The sequence below is a fragment of the Schistocerca cancellata genome, chromosome 6 (genome assembly GCF_023864275.1).
Source record: "Schistocerca cancellata isolate TAMUIC-IGC-003103 chromosome 6, iqSchCanc2.1, whole genome shotgun sequence".
Taxonomy (NCBI): domain Eukaryota; kingdom Metazoa; phylum Arthropoda; class Insecta; order Orthoptera; family Acrididae; genus Schistocerca; species Schistocerca cancellata.
In genome coordinates this window covers 612,553,672-612,574,667 of record NC_064631.1, presented here as the reverse complement: position 1 = coordinate 612,574,667, position 20,996 = coordinate 612,553,672, and the positions used below count along the sequence as shown (strand labels likewise).

At 43.4% G+C, this 20,996-nt stretch overlaps 1 protein-coding gene across 4 annotated transcripts in view; it reads right to left on the bottom strand.

Moving 5' to 3' along the window:
* Positions 1–1,041: 1,041 nt before the first annotated feature.
* LOC126191396 (G1/S-specific cyclin-E) overlaps positions 1,042–20,996 on the bottom strand; it is a 149,955-nt gene continuing 130,000 nt past the window's right edge. For all 4 annotated transcript variants that reach the window (XM_049932258.1, XM_049932257.1, XM_049932256.1 and 1 more), the window contains exons 10-11: positions 2,080–2,249; positions 1,042–1,946 (exon numbers count right to left, since the gene is read on the bottom strand). In XM_049932258.1, coding sequence (XP_049788215.1) covers positions 1,818–1,946; positions 2,080–2,249 — 299 coding nt within the window. In that variant the 3' untranslated portion in view covers positions 1,042–1,817. The remainder of the gene's footprint in view (positions 1,947–2,079; positions 2,250–20,996) is intronic.

Sequence of the window (20,996 nt, the reverse complement as noted above, 5' to 3'; positions counted from 1 at the left end):
CGCGTTTGCTGTTGTCGCACTCTAGTTTCGTAGTTTATTAGGCAGGCAGGATTTAAATGAGATACCAGGAAACACGAAAGAATACATGACAAAATGTTGATATTCGTATTATTCCTATGGTGAAGAGAATACAGCATGTGATTCACATTTCATCAGTTTCCTATTAGCAACCATCTCTTCTCACAGGTAGGAAAAAATTCAGAAAGTAGAGATGGCCATATTGACAAACATCCAAAACAGTCTTGCATGTCGGATTTTCGCAGTACATTGAAATTCTGCTACATTCGAAGATGAACAATACGGAATTTGTATTTACTTCGTTGGATAATTAATGAAAATGCAGTGGTCGAAATTCAGGGCGGAGAAAAAAGCTCGTCTTCCACCTTTTTTTTTTTTTAATTTACTGACGCGGAGGTTTTGGCGCCAGTATTTATCTTTGTGCCTACAAAGCATGCCTGTGTACCTTTACATATATTCGACGGCAGAAGTTAGTTGTGGCGGCACCTACCAACATTTTTCAGAACTTCCAATTTCTTTGCACTCGATTGTAAGCCGCAGGCGGCTTTTTGGATTACAAAAACCGGAAAAAAGTGCGGCTTAGATTCGAGTAAATACGGTAGTTATCACCATGTGTCAGTAATGAACACAAGGTCTGAAACAGTATGAAAATTTATCGTTTCATATGGAAATACATGAAATTTTTACATGCAAACACATTAAATTTGGGTCACCTGTACTTTATTTTACATCAACAGCAAATGTACATTTTCACACAATAACTTTCAGACTTAAAATTTAAGAACAAAAATACCAGTAGTTTAACAAAAACTTATCTAATGGCCAAACACCTCAAACTCCAACTGTGCCTGACTATCTTAATTTGGACAAAATCATGATTTACACTTATTTACACACCCATAACAAGACAATGTCATTCTGTAACTCTCTGTTGGCAAATGTTTGAAATCCACACTACCAGAGCGTATATTAGTACAGCCTCCAACCAAGACTTTTGGCAGTGAACTGGAAGCAATCTGCACTTTCTTTTTTTTACAAAGTCAACTATATTTATGACACACAATGCAGTAATGAAAAATGGCAGTATGACTCATGAGTAAAATGATCAGTCTTATTTGATCAACGCAGATGAAAATACTGCTACACTGACAATTTTTTAAAAAATTCTGAATAAATACAGCAATGAATATAAGCTGTATTCAATAAAAAAAATTTGTAGGAGGTGGGGGAATGGGGAAGGAGCATTCCTAACAAGGAAAAAAGCTCCTTTAACTGGTACACCATTTCATTCTTACGCTAAATAGCGAAGTCTTCAGACTAGAATAGCAAAGCGTAAAGATATATTTAAATGACCAACATGCCTGCTGCTATTAATAATGGAAAGAAATGTTAAAACTTTTAAGGTTTAGACATGAAATCATCACCATGGCTTCTCACCGTCTTAATTCATTGTACTTCAGGATTAATTGATAATTAGTGTTTGTTACATTCAAGTAAACTTCAAAAAAAAAAACCAAACAATTCATTAACATAAAGAATACCGAACATTATAAAGACGTATAAAATTACATTTCTGAACATATCTTTCATATCCTAAAAGACTGAGTATTCTATAACTTCATACGGTTGTACAAATGAATCGTCTGACAAAGATATAAGTCATCATTCCATAAAATTCGTCAGCCGAGCTACAGTGAGAAACTTTTTCCTGGCCACAGGTAAAATAGAAACACCTCTGATCACAGAATTCTTGCAGCTTCGTAACTTCTTGGACTTCATGTCCTCACAGTTTTAAAAAACTATGTAAAATTTCCTGCGTCTTTTGTATATTTTGAAGTTTTCTTACTGCTAGCCGGAGGCGTCAAAAGGCAAGTAGACACTGGAAGAGCTTCTATATCCATCTGGAGTAAACGCTGCTGGGCGGCCTCCTAAATGTGAAATGCACTCATCAACCAAACATTTCATACCATCAGATTAACAAACACCTTAGACAAGGAGGAGATGAGAAATGTAGAGATGTGCCTAGATACATACTTACAGCACAAATTCAGGAATACTTACAAGCATCTTGACGTCAACTGAATGTGTTTGCGTATGATGAGTGTCACCAACAATAACACATGCTGCTGGATCATTCCACATGCCTGACTGTAAAACACCTTCTTCACGAAGGGTTAAGGCAAATGGTGACATCCAATGGACACACCTCTCTATATCTTTCCATTTCATTCCTGGAACAGAATGAATTTCTTCCATTGGTGCGCAGAAATAAAAAATGTTTATTTAACATCTCGCACCCTGATGAACAGTTTTACACATGCACATGCAACAATAATTTTACAGCTTACACTGTACATGGTAAATTTAAATTTATCAGCTTATATCAACTGCATTAAAAAATTTTCAGGATATTACACATGTTCTACATTATGTAAAGGCAAAGCCTAACATTTGTGGCAAAAAAAATTCTTCTCTGTGCGTTATTTTATACTGTTAAAACCTTAGCTCCTGTCTGAAAAATTACTGTGTCCCCATACAAAAAAAATCACAGAATTAAAGCATTTATACAGCAACTACAGTTACAATGGCCACACACACATAAATAGTGCACCCGAGCAATTGGGGCAAATACAGCAAGTCAGAGTGGCAATGAGTTTCACAAGTTATGGCATGTAATGCTTTCCCTCCCAGTGTGAGAGTACAGAGCTTACAATAAAACTCAAATTTAAAAAAAGGAGACTGCACTAATAAAGATCGTGTAAATCACACGTGATGACTAAGGCAATGCACGACAAATAAGAACTTAGTTTCAGGAAATTTTGAACTGCAGCACAACCCTATTTTAACAAACCCACTTCCAAGAAATTCCAGTTTTTATCAAATATTTCTAGCAATCCCACATAACCTGTCATTAAAAACAACTATATTGCACTTCATTTTTAACAAAGCCCCTTTAAGGAAAAGTTAGTTTGAAGAAATGAGTTTTCCAATTACTCCAGCTTTGATGACATTCTTAACATTTCGTGCCATATGGAGCAATTACTTTCATTTTAAAGCAGTTTATGCTGTTAAATGATAATACAACAAGTGTCAGTAGCTCAATTGATTCTTTTAATAAACAAACAGATCTGTTTGAAACTTCAAATTGGCGATTAAGTGTTCTCAAATAATGTCACCACACCATCGATAGTATGCTTCCTGGGGTTCTCCCGAGTTGTTTATTCCATTTTATGCACAATACTCCCTCTTACTCACTGCCTGGACTCCAACCAGACTTTATGCATTGTTGGTCTCAGCTATTTACAGCTAACACCCTAACCTCCACACGTCAGGCACTCAGATCGGTACCAAAGGTTGTACATTAAAGTATCAACCAAAACAATTTAGTTCATGCTATGTGCAATTGTCCAGCAGAACGTGCTTATATGTTACTTTTAATTAACACCAGAACTATGGAGCATAGAAAACCATACCTGTCAGTGATTGTATCACGAATCTCTCATGGGTAATTTGGTAGGATATGCGGTCGTCATACCCTAGGTGTCACACTCAAACCCCACTAATGACAATTTTTCTTTTAACTGTTTACATGTGAAACAGTTGTACAGAAAATTTTTCTGACATGTAAAAGGACTGATTTTTTTAGCTGTTTTTTGTTTTGTTAATTCAACATTACATACTTATTATTGATATTATTTTGTTATCTAACTGCTAGTATTAATTTATAGGGTTGGATTTTAATCATAACTGCTAAAAACAAAATCTAGAACCACACTATAAAAACTGGTCCCATACATCAGTTTTTATTATGTGGTTCATATATGAGAGGGGGGGGGGGGGGAGAGGGGGAGAGAGAGAGGGAGGGAGGGAGGGAGAGGGAGAGAGAGAGAGAGAGAGAGAGAGAGAGAGAGAGAGAGAGAGATTTATGTGTGACACATTCAAAACTGATTGTCAATGATAAATACACAATTTTAGTATTGTTACACAGATTTATTGCACCAAGTACTTTCATGAGATATTTGAATATTTGCATGCTGTGCCATTCTAAAACAGGACACATGGTATGTTTGATCATAATTCGTTTCAAATTCAAATTACATAAAGTTTTTAGTCAGCTGCTTATCTTAGTGAATATGAATATATTAAAGAGAAGGGATGCCTGCACGAAATTCAGTGATTTCACAGAAGTTGCCAAGAAATCCGGGTCAACAAAATCTTCATTGTTTATATTTTATTCGCTATAAAATGGTTGTTAGAGTTAGGGTTGTAAGATCTGCTGTCATTTTTAAAGTCAAAAGATTTGCTGTTACCAGTCAATCTCTGTTTACATTATTTTGCGAGGAACATGTTTCAGGAGACAATACCCATCTCCAACTGGCTTTATCATAAGATTGGTATGTTAAATGTGAGGACTGCTGTTTGGGAATTCGTAACACTGAGGAAATGTCGTCACACCAATTGTGGTGATATATATTAAAGACACTTTCTACAGGCTAAGGTAAAATCTCTTTTGCATCACCCACCATCCACTGGAGAAGAAGGGTGGACCGGGGTCAGGATTGTGTCACATGGGGAGGATGAGAAAGAAAGAAAGAAAGAAAGAAAGAAAGAAGGTGAGAGGCAAGAAGATGGGTTGGGGATGTGTAGCTAGCAGCTTCGAGTGAGGCAGAAAGTTGCTGGCTGGATATGCAGGAGGGAAAGATAGCAGGTGCACAGTTTAGGCATGTGACACATGGGTAACAGAGCCAGCAAGGTGCAGTGCTTGAAGATGTGGAGGCTTGGATTGGGAGGGGGTGACAGGAGGAGGAAGGGGAAAACATTAAGTGGTGGGTGTGGGGAGAGAGGTTTAGCAGAGATTGGGGCCAGGAGGGTTCAGAAAGCAAAGACTGTGTTGCATGGGTGACTCCTATCTGTCTAGTTCAGAACTCTAGCATATTGTGCTTAGCTGCATGTCGATTCACTAGGTGGTCACCTTTGTTCTTGGCCACAATTGGGTAGTGCTATTCATTATGGTGAACATCTAGATGGTTGGATATCACACAGACATCAAAAGCTAAGCAGTGAAGGCAATAGAGTTGGTTGATGACATAGCTTCTTTTACAAGTGATCTTCCAAAGGATTGACACCCTTTCCAATGGTTTGGAAGAAGGAGTGGTATAGGGATGGACCAGGACATTCAGTCTGTGACAATACGACTAAGTGGGGTGAGAAGTGTGTCGGCAGGGTATATACGTGGACAAGGAAAACAAATCCCAAATTTTTCCCGGATTTCCCGGTTAAAAATACACTTTCTCCCGGGTGAAAGTATATTTTCCCTTATCAGTCCTATGGATTGTTATGTATTCGAGGAAATGTAAGACATATTATTTGGTCTTACGTATGCCAAAAGTGCAGTGCCACGACTCTTCATAAAGCATTTTTCTACCGCACGTCCAAACTATATTCAGGAGAGTGGAAATTGAAACGTCCTGTGGTGGCTCTCCTTCTCCCAGTCTGCCCGTTTGACAGCCTGCCCCTCTTTAAAAAAAATCTCAATTAATAGCGGACGGGATTATTTGTAATTGAGAGAACAAGAACTCTTAAGAAAATCTGAACTCTTTCTTGCCTATTAGTTAATAACTTGCTGTTTTGCGTGACATAAAATTAAATATCGGATATATAAAACCAATACTGACAGGAGTTAAGCAAGAAATTACACATTTCTTCAAACCTTAGCTCCTAGAATTTCTCTCTCTCTAACCTTGCTACAGCTTTACATGGCGTGCTTTCCTTTCTGCGAAAGAATCTATTACCTCATCAAAGTTCGTCAAACGTTTTGCTACATGAAAAATCGAAATGTCATTATCCAATACTGAAAAAGCTGTTAATACAGATAATACTCAAGACTGGTGTGGTTTCTCGATCTGATTGCGTCTACGAGGTGCATTCAAGTTCTAAGGCCTCAGACTGTTTTTCTCCAGACTGGAAAGAGATAGAAACATGCGCATTGTTTTAAAATGAGGCCACGTTCATTGTCAATACGTCCCAGAGATGGCAGCACCGTACGGCAGATGGAATTTTACCGCCAGCGGCGAGAATGAGAACTGTTTTAAATACTTAAAATGGCGACGTTTTCCTTACTGGAGCAGCGTGCAATCATTCGTTTTCTGTATTTGCGTGGTGTGAAACCAATTGAAATTCATCGACAGTTGAAGGAGACATGTGGTGATGGAGTTATGGATGTGTCGAAAGTGCGTTCGTGGGTGCGACAGTTTAATGAAGGCAGAACATCGTGTGACAACAAACCGAAACAACCTTGGGCTAGCACAAGCCGGTCTGACGACATGATTGAGAAAGTGGAGAGAATTGTTTTGGGGGATCGCCGAATGACTGTTGAACAGATCGCCTCCAGAGTTGGCATTTCTGTGGGTTCTGTGCACACAATCCTGCATGATGCTGACGGACGACCACATGGCTGCCCGTGTGGCATGTTGCCAAGCAATGTTAACACACAACGACAGCAGGAATGGGACTTTCTTTTCGTCGGTTGTGACAATGGATGAGACGTGGATGCCATTTTTCAATCCAGAAACAAAGCGCCAGTCAGCTCAATGGAAGCACACAGATTCACCGCCACCAAAAAAATTTCGGGTAACCGCCAGTGCTGAAAAAATGATGGTGTCCATGTTCCGGGACAGCGAGGGCATAATCCTTACCCATTGCATTCCAAAGGGCACTACGGTAACAGGTGCATCCTACGAAAATGTTTTGAAGAACAAATTCATTCCTGCACTGCAACAAAAACATCCGGGAAGGGCTGCGCGTGTGCTGTTTCACCAAGACAATGCACCCGCACATCGAGCTAACGTTACGCAACAGTTTCTTCGTGATAACAACTTTGAAGTGATTCCTCATGCTCCCTACTCACCTGACCTGGCTCCTAGTGACTTGGCTTTTTCCAACAATGACACACACACTCCATGGCCGCACATTCACCAGCCGTGCTGCTATTGCCTCAGCGATTTTCCAGTGGTCAAAACAGACTCCTAAAGAAGCCTTCGCCGCTGCCATGGAATCATGGCGTCAGCGTTGTGAAAAATGTGTACGTCTGCAGGGCGATTACGTCGAGAAGTAACGCCAGTTTCATCGATTTCGGGTGAGTAGTTAATTAGAAAAAAAAAAAAAAAAAAATCGGGGGCCTTAGAACTTGAATGCACCTCTTATTTTGTCACTGTCTGCTAGATAAAACAAAATAGGCCTTTCTAATATGGCAGCAATTTTGTAACACCAAATAAGCGAGACTGTTTTGGCATAAACGGCCATTTTTATAACACGACAGAATATAATCCACCAAGTACCAATATCAAATGCCTATTAGGCCTACTACAAGCAAGAAGCTTTATGTCAGGAAATAGTTTCACATTTCATTCATACGCTCCAGCTTCTCAAGCATGAGATCGAAAAGTAGTATTACGAAATTTTTATATAAATTTGGAATCGTCTTATTCTTCCATAATTTGTGTGATGTCCCCGTTTCTTCTCCTTCCTCGTTCTAATAAACAATCTTATCACCAGTTCTGTAGCTATTGCTGCCACTGTCAAAATTTGTTCGCCGATTAACTTCACTAACCCTGCCAGAACAACAGGTTTAGTTATACTGCGATTATTTTCCGGTTAGGCGTTGTTACGTGTTTGAACAACACGTTTTCCGCATTACTTCCAGAATAGAACTTACGGGGCTGCTAGCCGCAGACTGTACTACTGGTCCTTACTAGTGTAGCAATCTGGCCAAAAGTTTTCTGTCAAAATATCATTTTCTTGGATACACCGAGAAGATAGTACGTAATCTTTCTCACCTTTTATTCCTGTCAGTCGTTTATTTCCATTCTGGTAGTCTGAATATATGGATTTTGCTAGTAATTATAACAATGCTGATCATTCGCAAACCCAAACAACCACATAATCAGACAGTGATTGGCATTCATCCATTCGGCTTTACTCCCTCAGCTCGTATAGCCCCGTCCTCTTTTGTCTGCGGAAAGTTTATTTCTAGATGCGACAAGGATTCTCCTGACAGAGACATCACGTACACTATGCATGCATTCATAAGTCAACTAATGATTCATTCAGAAATCAACTTAAAATATGTTCAAAAATATTCAAAAACTAACAGGGAAGTGTTTCAAAATCATATGAATAATCGACAGAAATGTTCGCTGGGTGCTAAGCGCTTCATGAAACAAATTTTTTTCCTCAAGAATATGAATATGGCGCCCCCTTTTCCCAGTACATTGGAGGCAATTTGTTGTTATTAAGCACTGCATAGTCTTCCTAAAGCCTTCGGCACATTTTCAATTGGCAGACACTTGCATGAGCACTGTGTGTCGTCGTGTATGGCACATTTCCTTTGCAATTTAAGTTATTTTCGTTTATTTCTCTCGTTTATGTTGTATTGTTGAAGTATTATTCTGCAGTAGCGGGATAAGTAATATCCTTTGTTAGAGTATCGGTTCTTACCAGTCAAAATTACAAAAATCTAACTGAAAACTAAAACAAAAAATTCCCGGAATTCTAAAATATCCAGGGTTTTTCCCTGGTTTTCTCCTGGATGAAAAAATTCGCAGGTGTTTCCCGGATCTCCCGGGTCGTATACACCCTGGTTAGGTACAATGTCTCATTTCCAGGCAAGATTATAGAAGATCAAAGCCCTGGTGAAGGATATGGTTCAGTTGCTCTTGTCCAGTGTGATACTGGAGGATAGTGGAGGATTTTGGGTGGGGGGGGGGGGGTTTGCACTCCTTTGTAGCTAATTCTTGGTAGATGATGGGGGGGGGGGGATTTAGAGATGTGTAGGGGGAGGGGATAGTGCTTGTCTGAGGGACCTCATGAGACCTTCAGCATACTGGGCACAAGAACCCATTATTGCAGATACGTCATCTGTGGGCATCCAGACACTATGGGAATGACTCTTTGTGTAGGAGGGGCAACAGTTGTCAAAATGCAGGTGGTTGGTGGTTAGTGGGCTTAATGTGGACACAGATGTGGGCGAAGCCATCAGAAGTGGAGTTCAATATTTAGGAAGGTTGCAATTTGTGTGGAGGATTTTTTTTTTTTTTTTTTTTTTTTTTGTGGTTTTAGGGCGCACAACTTCAATGGTCATTAGCGCCCTGACTACTCTAAAAATGCACCGCGAGCCACAAGTTGACAACAACAACTAAAAGGAAAAACACAATAAAAGACAGACTGACAGGCATAGGATTAAAAAACTTCATCAAATGTCCTTAGCAAGGTGTGTCAAATTGATAAAACAAAGAACACGAGCAGCTGCTCGTGGGTCATCCGCTAAAACGGCATCGAAAGTAATAGGCAGGTTAAGATCGAGGCGCAGTTGGTTAAGATCGGGACAGGACATTAAAATGTGCCTAACCGTCAGCAAGTGCCCACATGGGCAGATCGGCGCCGGCGCAGCCGTCAGCAGATGGCGATGGCTGAACCGGCAGTGTCCAATCCTTAACCTTGCTAAAACGACCTCCTCCCGCCGAGAAGGGCGTGAGGAGGACGTCCAAGCCACGGGAAGAGGTTTTAAGGCCCGAAGCTTGTTGTCGGTAAGTGCAGCCCAATCGGCATGCCACAGCGACACAACGCGCCGACAAATGACCCTGCTAAGATCGGACGAAGGGACACAACAAGAAGCTGTCCGAGGCTGGAGGACCGCAGCCTTGGCCGCGGCATCTGCAGCTTCGTTCCCAGGGATACCGACATGGCCGGGAACCCACATAAAGCTAACCGGCGGACCGACGTCCACCAGCCGCTGAAGAGAGCGTTGGATCCGGTGTACGAAAGGGTGAACCGGGTACGGATCACTGAGGCTCTGGATGGCGCTCAGGGAATCTGAGCAGATGACATAAGCAGAATGTCGGTGGCGGCAGATGTAAAGAACAGCCTGGTAGAGGGCAAAGAGCTCAGCTGTGAAGACCGAACAATGGTCATGGAGCCGGTATTGGAAACTTTGTGCCCCGACTATAAAGGAACACCCAACCCCGTCATTGGTCTTAGAGCCATCTGTATAAATGAAAGTCATGGTGATGAACTTCGAACGAAGTTCCAAAAAACGGGAGTGGTAGACCGAACTGGGGGTGACCTCTTTTGGGAGCGAGCTGAGGTCAAGGTGAACACGGACCTGAGCCTGGAGCCAAGGTGGCGTGTGGCCCTCGCCCACTCGAAAGGTTGCAGGGAGTGAAAAATGAAGGTGTTGAAGGAGGCGACGAAAGCGAACTCCAGGGGGTAGCAGGGCAGAGACATACAACCCGTATTGACGGTCGAGAGAGTCGTCAAAAAAGGAACGATAAGACGGATGGTCGGGCATTGACAGTAGCCGACAGGCATACCGACAAAGCAGTATATCGCGCCGGTAAGTGAGCGGCAATTCGCCAGCGTCAGCATGAAGACTCTCTACGGGACTGGTATAAAATGCTCCGATCGCAAGTCGTAAACCCCGATGTTGTATGGAGTTGAGGCGGCGTAAGATGGATGGCCGTGCAGAGGAGTATACAAAGCTCCCATAATCCAGCTTGGAGCGGACGATCGACCGATATAGACGAAGTAGGACGGTTCGATCCGCTCCCCACGACATACCACTGAGAACACGGAGGACATTTAAAGAACGGGTACAACGGGCGGCCAAATATGACACATGTGGAGACCAGCTAAGTTTCCTGTCAAAGGTAAGGCCTAAAAAGTTGGTTGTCTCCACGATTGGGAGAGCAACGGGACCAAGTCGTAAGGACGGTGGGAGAAACTCTTTGTAGCGCCAGAAGTTAATACAGACCGTCTTCTCGGCAGAAAAACGGAAGCCATTGGCGACACTCCAGGAGTAAAGACGGTCAAGAGAACGCTGAAGACAGCGCTCCAGGACACGTGTACGCTGCGCGCTGCAATAGATGGTAAAATCGTCCACAAAAAGGGAGCCTGATACATCAGCTGGGAGGCAATCCATTATTGGATTGATCGCGATGGCGAACAGAGCGACGCTCAAAACTGAGCCCTGTGGCACCCCATTCTCCTGGCGAAAGGTGTCGGACAGGACAGAACCCACACGTACCCTGAACTGTCGATCCATTAAAAAGGAACGAATAAAAAGAGGGAGGCGACCGCGAAGGCCCCATGTATGCATGGTGCGGAGAATGCCCGCCCTCCAACAGGTGTCGTAAGCCTTCTCCAAATCAAAGAACACAGCCGCGGTCGGGCGCTTCCGCAAGAAGTTATTCATAATGAAGGTCGACAAGGTAACCAGATGGTCAACAGCAGAGCGGCGCCTACGAAATCCACATTGTACATTTGTAAGTAGGCGTCGAGACTCGAGCAGCCAAACCAATCGAGAGTTAACCATTCGCTCCATCACTTTACAGACACAGCTGGTAAGCGAGATAGGTCGATAACTGGAAGGCAAGTGCTTGTCCTTCCCCGGCTTAGGAATCGGGACAACAATAGACTCGCGCCAGCATGCGGGAACATGTCCCTCAATCCAGATGCGATTGTATGTACGAAGAAGAAAACCTTTACCCGCAGGAGAAAGGTTCTTCAGCATCTGAATATGAATAGAATCAGGCCCTGGAGCGGAGGACCGTGATCGGCCAAGTGCGGTTTCGAGTTCCCGCATGGTGAATGGGGCATTATAACTTTCACAATTCGAGGAGCAAAAGTCAGGGGGCCTAGCCCCCTCTGCCTGTTTGCGGGGGAGGAAGGCAGGGTGGTAATGAGCGGAGCTCGAAACCTCGGCGAAAAAGCGGCCGAAGGCATTGGAGACAGCCTCAGGGGCCACAAGGACTTCATTCGCGACCTTCAAGCCAGAAACTGGGGAGTGGACCTTAGTGCCAGATAGCCGGCGCAGGCTACCCCAGACAACAGAAGAAGGAGTAAAACTGTTGAAGGTGCTTGTGAAAGCAGCCCAGCTGGCTTTCTTGCTTTCGTTAATAATACGACGACACTGAGCACGTAATCGTTTATAATTAATACAATTCGCCACTGTAGGGTGGCGTTTAAAGGTGCGTAAAGCACGTCGACGAGCACGTAAAGCGTCTCTACATGCTGCAGTCCACCAGGGGACCGGTACACGACGTGGAGAAGAAGTAGGGTGAGGGATGGAATATTCAGCAGCAGCGAGAATGACTTCCGTGAGGTGTGCGACCTGACGATCGCAGCTTGTGAAGGTTTGATCCTGAAAGGTCGCCCTGGAAGAAAAGAGCCCCCAGTCTGCCTTGGAGATGGTCCAACTAGAGGAGCACGGAGAGGGAGTATGCTGCAGGAGATGGATAACACACGGGAAGTGGTCGCTCGAATATGTATCAGCAAGTGCATACCACTCAAACCGGCGTGCAAGTTGGGGAGTACAGATAGAGAGGTCTAAATGGGAATAGGTATGAGATGTGTCCGAAAGAAAAGTAGGGGCGCCAGTATTAAGGCAGACAAGATTGAGCTGGTTGAAAAGGTCTGCTAACAAGGAGCCCCTCGGGCAGGAGGCTGGAGAACCCCAAAGGGGATGGTGGGCATTGAAGTCTCCAGTTAACAAAAACGGTGCAGGTAGCTGAGCAATAAGTTGCATCATGTCTGCCCTGGTAACGGCAGATGACGACGGAGTGTAAACGGTACAAAAGGAAAACGTAAAAGTGGGGAGAGTAATGCGGATGGCAACTGCCTGCAGGCCGGTGTGCAACGTGATGGGATCGTAGTAAATATCATCCCGGACCAGCAACATAACCCCTCCATGAGCTGGGATACCTACCATAGGGGGTAGGTCAAAACGCACAGAGGTGTAGTGTGCCAAGGCAATTTTATCGCATGGGCGTAGCTTCGTTTCCTGGAGGGCTACGACGAGCGGACGATGCAAGCGGAGCAGCAACTTCAAGTCCTCTCGGTTGGAGCGAATGCTGCGAATATTCCAGTGAATAAGTGCCATCGTAAGAAAAGGAAGATGAGAGAAGGGGTCACCTCGAAGGCCGCTTAGGGCCTGGCATCGAGCGAGCACTGCCGCCGCTATCAGTAGGCGGACAGTCATCGTCCATGGGGTCTATAGGGTCATCGGCCATCTCGGGAGGATGGCCGGGAGGGGGAGCTTCCTCCGCCGGTGAACGGCCAGATGTACGGCTACCGGCGGTGCGGCCAGGCGAAACGGATGACGGCCTGGGGCGGCAACCGCTGGGTGGCGCAGGAGAAGAGATGCGCCGTGGCGGGGAAGGAGAACTGTGCTTCCTATGCGCCTTTTTGGAAGGACGTTTGGTGGAAGTACCGGTCGAAGGCTGGGAGGTCGAGGGACGGAGGAAGTCTGCACGGGATGGTTCCTTCTTGAAGGACCGTGCATCTGACTTCGGTGTCTTCGACTTAGCAGAAGCTGAGGAAGTGGCTGGTGTCTGTGGTGTGATGGGAGGAAGAGGAGACGTCGACCGCGCGATCTTAGCACTGGCCGAACGGACGACCGTGGTGCTGAAGGTCAGATCGCATGTCTGGGTTGCGACCTCCCGGGTAGTCCGAGGAGAGGCGAGGACAGTACTATATTTCCCCGCTGGGAGCAGCGTGGGCTTCCTACTAGCCAATAGCTTGCGAGCAGCCGAGGTTGACACTTTCTCTTTGACACGAATTTCTTGGATGCAACGTTCGTCCTTATAGACAGGACAGTCGCGGGAGGATGCGGCATGGTCACCCTGACAGTTCACACAATGAGGAGACGGAGGTGGACAGTCACCCTCATGGGCATCCCTGCCACAAGTGACACATTTAGCCGCATTGGAACAAGACTGTCGAGTGTGATTGAAACGCTGACACTGGTAGCAGCGCGTAGGTGTCGGGACATAGGGGCGAACAGAAATAACCTCGTAGCCCGCCTTGATGCGCGATGGCAGCTTAACACTATCGAAGGTCAAGAAGAGTGTCCGGGTCGGTACAAGGTCGTTGTTGACCTTTTTCATGACCCGATGGACAGCCGTCACGCCCTGCTCAGCGAGGAAAGATTGAAGCTCCTCGTCAGTCAATCCGTCGAGGGAGCTAGTATACACTACACCACGAGACGAATTCAAAGTTCGGTGGGCCTCCACCCGGACAGGGAACGTGTACAGGAGGGTGGCCCGAAGCAGTTTTTGTGCCTGAAAGGCATTCTCAGTTTCTAGTAATAAGGTGCCGTTACGCAACCTGGTACAAGATTTGACAGATCCGGCTATGGCATCAACGCCCTTCTGAATAACAAAAGGGTTGACAGAGGAAAAATCCTTTCCGTCCTCAGTGCGAGAAACTACGAGGAACTGTGGGGCAGGCGGTAGTACTTTTGTCACTGTTGGCTGGTCACGTTTCCGTTTTTGGGTCGAAGTCGAAAGCGATGGAGTAGAATCCATTGCGGAGGAATCCCCCATGATTGCCAGCGTCTCCGATGGCGCGCTCCTTCCTTGTGGGGACCCTCTCAGAGGGCACTCCCGCCTTAGGTGAATGTTTACACCTCAGGTCACACCTCCCGAGAAACAGACGGAGGGACCAATCGGCATGGTCAGAAGGTATCAGCTCAGGCAATCACCCCTCCCCGGGCCTGGCCTTTACCAGGGGGTACGCGCGTGCCTTACATGTCTACCCAGGGCGGGGACTTACGCGTTACCCCGTCACCGGCTACGCGTGCGAACGCGTGGGTCGGCCTTCAGACACGCACAGGGAGGAAGGAAGAAGAGGAAAAAGAAGAGAGAGAGGGAGAAAGAGGACAGACTGTCTCAAACGCCGAGGCGGAGACCAGAGAAGGCAAGGAGAAGAAGGCAATGAGAAGGCAAGGAGAAAAAGGCAATGAGAAGGCAAGGAGAAAAAGGCAATGAGAAGGCAAGGAGAAAAAGGCAATGAGAAGGCAAGGAGAAAAAGGCAATGAGAAGGCAAGGAGAAAAAGGCAATGAGAAGGCAAGGAGAAAAAGGCAATGAGAAGGCAAGGAGAAAAAGGCAATGAGAAGGCAAGGAGAAGGCAAGGAGAAGTCAAGGGAAAGAGTAAGGAAGACAGTGAGGTGGAGAAGAGCAAAGAAAGGGACCAACAAAAGGAAGGAAGAAACGAGAAGTTTAAAACCAAAAGGACCACGATTATAGGTCGTGAAGATCGTCCGTCTCCGGACGCAGGCGCTAACTACCCCCGTGAGGGGGATGGACTCCTTTTAGTCGCCTCTTACGACAGGCAGGAATACCTCGGGCCTATTCTAATCCCCGGACCCGCAGGGGGGTGTGTGGAGGAGAAGCAGGTGAAGGGGTTGGAAGGAAAGGTGTTCAGGTGGTGTAGGAATGAGGATATGGCATCTTGGCCCCAAATCCAGATCATTATGATACAATCAATGAACCTGAAACAGACAAGAGGTTTGGGAAGTTAGGAATGTTTCCTCTAAATGACCTTCAAAAAGGTCAGCACATAAGGATCACATGCAGGTGCCCAGGGCTGTGTCAGATTTGTTTACATACGTTCCCCCATAGGAGATGCAGTGTGCGAGTATGGTGTATGAGGAATTATGATGTTGGTTTGGGGTCTCAAGGACATTGAAAGTGGTAGTATTTGATAGTGAGATGGCCATGGGTTTGATGGATGTAACTTTAAACTGACACAGCAAAGCAATACCATTTGGCACCACACCCTTTGCACTGTATACTGGGAATTACTTAGGCCATTCAAATGGCTACAGTTCTGTGCCATCCAAACAAGAGACAGCCAAAGCAAAAACACCACAGGTGCAAAGATGCAAGCTGGTGCTAGTGCCATAGACACTCACCACTTGCGCGAATTCCACCTGCACTGCTGAGGATGAAGATATCGACTCTGCCTCTGTCAATTACCGGCCGAGTATAACCCACCAATGACTGGACAACAACAGACAGAAGCCTACTCTGAAGATACAAGAGCACCTCTCACCTGCTTGGTCACGGATCATCATTCAGGGCTGATCGACAGGGAACATTATTTAATAAACTCTTAGAAGTGAACAGACAGTTGTAGTTACATTTGCTATGTACTGTGAATTTTACCTACAATTATTTACACTTAGCCACTGAGGGCCTTTTTTGTGTCTTATTACAAGCAGTGTTGCAGACTTGTATATTCAATTAGTCGCAAAGGTAAGTAAACTTTGAACTCATTTGTATGATTGTTACTAATTTGTTTGAGTGTTCTAGAACCTTCCTTCTCCTATCCTGTTATCTGAATCTGGAGCATAGCTGTGTAATAGTGGCAGGGAGAAATTGTCTTAGCAGTACACACAGTGTGTATACATGGACAAGGAAAAAAATTCCTAGATTTCTCCCAGATTTCCCAGTTAAAAATAGATTTTCTCCCAGGTGAAAACATACTTTTTCCCTATTAACTGACAGTAAATTTTCTCTCAGAACTGTATAACTTACCAGTACTTTGAATGGTTATGGTTTTATACACAGGAATAGAATCCAGGGAAAAAACATGTTTTGGAAAGATCCTTGATGTGCAGCAACATGTACGCTGTACATTTTCGTATTACAGAAGTATAAATTCAAATTCCACCAAATACCGCATGTTACTTTCCGAAGCACTGAAATCAAGATCGCAATGCACTTTTGTAAGCCAGTCATAGCTCGTGTCACGCGATCTCGCCAGCCGATGATAGCGGGTATTCACAGCTTAGAACACGTGATGCAGTCAGCGAATATCAACACCACTGTTACGTAGTGCAAACACACAAACAGAAAAGTTAATGGTTTAAATTAATATACATAGTGTTGTTACACAAAAAGTAAAGCTTTCACATATAATGTTGGTCTTTTATGCACGTATTACAATTTAAGATGTATCACACAAATGTGCCAGTAAAATTTTTAATAACGACATAAATGTCTGATCTTCTGGGTTCGAAATTGATCTAAATGGCTCATCATTAAAGATGTTTATTTTTAAATGAGAGTCAAACACACTGTGATTTAAGAAATTCATCATACATTCTTCCACATAGTTCAACTTGCATAAAAGGAAATTTACTTTAATAGCAACGCTTTTCAAACCACCAATCGAAATACTTTCCCACGACCTGTTAGAAATAGGTTTGTTTCTATAGTTGCCAGAGAGCGCCAGATGACGGGTGTCACTGTGCTTGCGCTGCTACGATATCGTAGGAAGCCCGTATGTTCGTACATGTAAAAGATTAAAAGGCCTTACATTATGTCATAAAAGAAACAAGACATCAGAGGATACTCCAAGAGCATTGGAATTCTGTGACCCATACTAACATGTGCACATTTAAAGTGCGCACCTATATGTCCAGATTCCCAGTTAAGTAGACCACGACCTGATGATATGCTTTTCAATGTGGTTTTCGGAATGTAAATTTTCTTTGAGTACCAGTACTGTGTTGTCTCATGCTTGGTTCTTTATTATGGCATAATGCCATATGTGCTAGAAGTTGAAAATGTGCACTTTAAATGCAGCGAACATTGTGTGGAATTAAACACTTTGTTTCAAATATATTTTCTTCCTTAGCGGAAAAGATTAATAAAAGCAAATTTCTTTAGCAAACAGACAAAAATAACTTCATAGTTCTGCAAAGCAATTAATGCTCGACTGTCAGAAAGGTGAGAATAAAATAAAATCTGAAACTAACAACACCTTTTAGCCTTCCGCAATTATGTGAATGTATTTTACTTCACTTGATAGTTCCTGGCCATAGAAATCTGTTTTGTTTTCATTTGACGTGGGAGCACTAAACGAAGAGGAAACAGCAGAATCACTAAATGGAAACACGTGTCACATGGAGGCTACCCACTTCCCCACTATAACAACTCAGACTGCTCTGCACATCAGCCCTGGATCTACGGTATTTCTGAACTGAGGCAATACTAGATAGTGCTCCACACAATCAGACAGCGGTTGGCATTGATCCATTCGGCCTTACTCTGCTCAGCTCAGCTCATATAGCCCATTTTGTCTGTAGGAAAATTTGTTTCTACATGCGACGAGGATTTCCCTTACAGAAATCATGAACACTATGCACGCATTCACAAATCAGCTTATGATTCATTCAGAAATCAACTTAGAATGTGTTCAAAAACTGTTCCAAAGTTATTTGAATAATCTATAGACTAATGTGCACTGGATGCTAGGCACTTTGTGAAACAAGGTTTTTCCCTCAAGAATATGGATTTGCCCCCCGCCCCCTCCTAGATCTAGGCTTGCTGCGCATGCATGAATCTGGCAGCTTGGGCACTCCAGTAAAATTCTTCCCAGCTTGCTGTGACTGCTTACACGGCCAACAGCCACATTTCTGTAGCCAGAAGCAGGAGAAGGAGAAGGAGAAGGTACTACTCAACTGCGCATGCGCATGATCCTGCTCATGACTGCTAAAACAAATCTAATGTAAATAGTTGTGATGTCATGCTCATCGGAGTGAGGCCTAGGAGAAAGACAGGCCACGGCATGTACATTACAAAGGTAGGCCTGAGCAAGTGAGTGAACTCAGTTCAGAAGACAAACTGCATTTCTAAACCCATTAACTCGCAGCTGGGCATGTACGTACAAACAAGAATTGTCTTCTACTGGAATCCGCTATTATGGAGTCTTACTGTTATTAGTCCTACAATCATCTGAAGTCCACAGGCCTGCTTATATTTTGTTACAGCTGTACTGGGGTATAATAAAATTGAAATCATGCCAAAATGATTATCATTTGCGTAAGGCACCACTTCTTGCATGAAATTAGGACTGTTAAGCAGAAGAGACTGAATGCTATAAAGAAGCCGCTACCATTCATATCGAGCATTGATCTTAAATTTTGTTGTTGTATTGTTAATCAGTACGGCTTCATAGAAGCAGATTCCAGTAGAAGATGCAATTATTGTTAGAATAGACACGGCCCACTGCGAGTTAACAGGTCTAGAAACATATTTTTTCTGCTGGGCTGAGGGAGCGATTTCAGGCCTACCTTTGTGATGTGCGCGCTGCGGCCTGTCTTTCTCTTGGGCCTCACATCGGAGGCAATTTTTTGTTATGAAGCATTGCATATTCTTCCTAAATCCTTTAGCACATTTTGCTGTTGGCAGACGCTTGTATGAGCAGTTTTGTTACTGTATATGGCACATTTCCTTTGCAATTTTAGTTTTATTTTTGTTTTTTCTCTTGTTCATGTTTTATTGCTGCAGTATTATTCTGCAGTAGCAGGATACCGTAATATCCTTTGTTACAGTATCAGTTCTTATCAGTCAAAATTACAAAAATTTAACTGAAAACAAAAACAATGAAAAATTCCCAAATTCTAAAAAATTTGTAGGTTTTTCCCAGATTTCCCAGTTGTCCTGGGTCATATACACCCTGTCTACAACACCAGAAGCCGTTTCGTGAACTCTCAAACTCAGCCTACCATAACTACAGTGGCAACTCAGATTCCACAGCAATAGCAACGAGGCCTTTAGAAAACTGGCTACGAGGGTTTATAAAATTACACATAATAAAAAGATTTCAATCATCTTCAAAGATTTACAATCATCTTTCTAACATGGTTCAACAGTGTCAGGAGCGGAAACACACCAATAAGTGAAAATTAACTGTAAGAGAATGTGCAGGTAATCGCACTGAAATTTCAGGGTTTGAGAATGAAAGCACCTAAATGTTTTACTTCCCTCACACATGAAGAAATTTTCAGTACCTATTCAGACCAGCTATCAAGATATCTGTAATAACAAGAGGAGAATATGGAGGAAGAAGAGGAAAGGGACCAACAATGTAAAAGGTGGAGTCAGTGACAAACTGAAAAATAACCCTATACCTGGTAAAGATGGGATTGTGTAAGAACTTATAAAATTTGGTGGTCAACCTTAATACATGAAATACATGCACTAATAAATAAAATATGGGAAATGATGATGATATTTGGTTTGTGGGGCGCTCAACTGCGTGATTATCAGCGCCCGTACAATTACCCAATCTTCACTCAGTCCAATTTCACCACTTTCCTGGATGATGATGAAATGATGAGGACAACACAAACACCCAGTCATCTCGAGGCAGGTGAAAATCCTTGACCCCGCTGGGAATCGAACCCGGGCCCCCGTGCTCGGGAAGCGAAAACGCTACCGCGAGACCACGAGCGGCGGACAAAATATGGGAAAGCAAAAGCTTGCCAAAGGACTGGAAATTTGGAATAATATTCCTTTATATAAGAAACAAGGAAAGTCAGCCTGTGGATGTTATAAAGGCATTTCTTTGTTGAACACAATCTACAAGATTTTCATGGGGTGTCCAATGAAAGGACAAAAAGGATGAAAATTAAAGGATAAAAAAAGTGCACCGAAAATATCCTCTGAGAATACTCACGTGGTATTGGGCCAAAGAGTGGCACTCCCAACCAGTTGTTTGTTATTAAGTAAATAAAGCAAAACTTTTGTGAATGTGATGTAAGCCTCCACTACTTCCTGTTTGTTGATTTTAAACAAGTTTTTGATACTGATAAGACCACTGTATAACACCCTTAAAGAATTGGACATTTATCACTAACTAGATGTTAGTTGAGTTACCAATGTAGGACACAAAGCCAAAAGCAAAAGTATACAAAATGACCAAGAGCTTTATTTTTCCAGGTGGAGCGAAACAAGGTATTGGTCTCTCTGCAATTCTTTTTAACTTAGCACTTCATAGTCTGATACAAAGCAATCAAAATAATGAAATACAGTCAGGTATATGCATATGCAGGCGACACTTCAAGAAGTTAAACAGCCTTAAGGAAATTTACAAAATAAGCAGAAGGGGCAAAAAATTGAACTTACTATAAACAAAAAACAAAACAACACTATCGAACAATTCTAAAGCTGGAAGAACAACACACAACTTCAAAGCCTCTAAAAAATGTTTGAAAAGTATCAGCTGCTTCCAATATCTAAGAATCCCTTTAACCAGAGATAATGAGAATATATTAGGGAATGGTTACTGATCACCAAGGTTTAGATCAAATCCAATTACTGACAGTTTGCTTAAAGGATGTAGAGGTAGT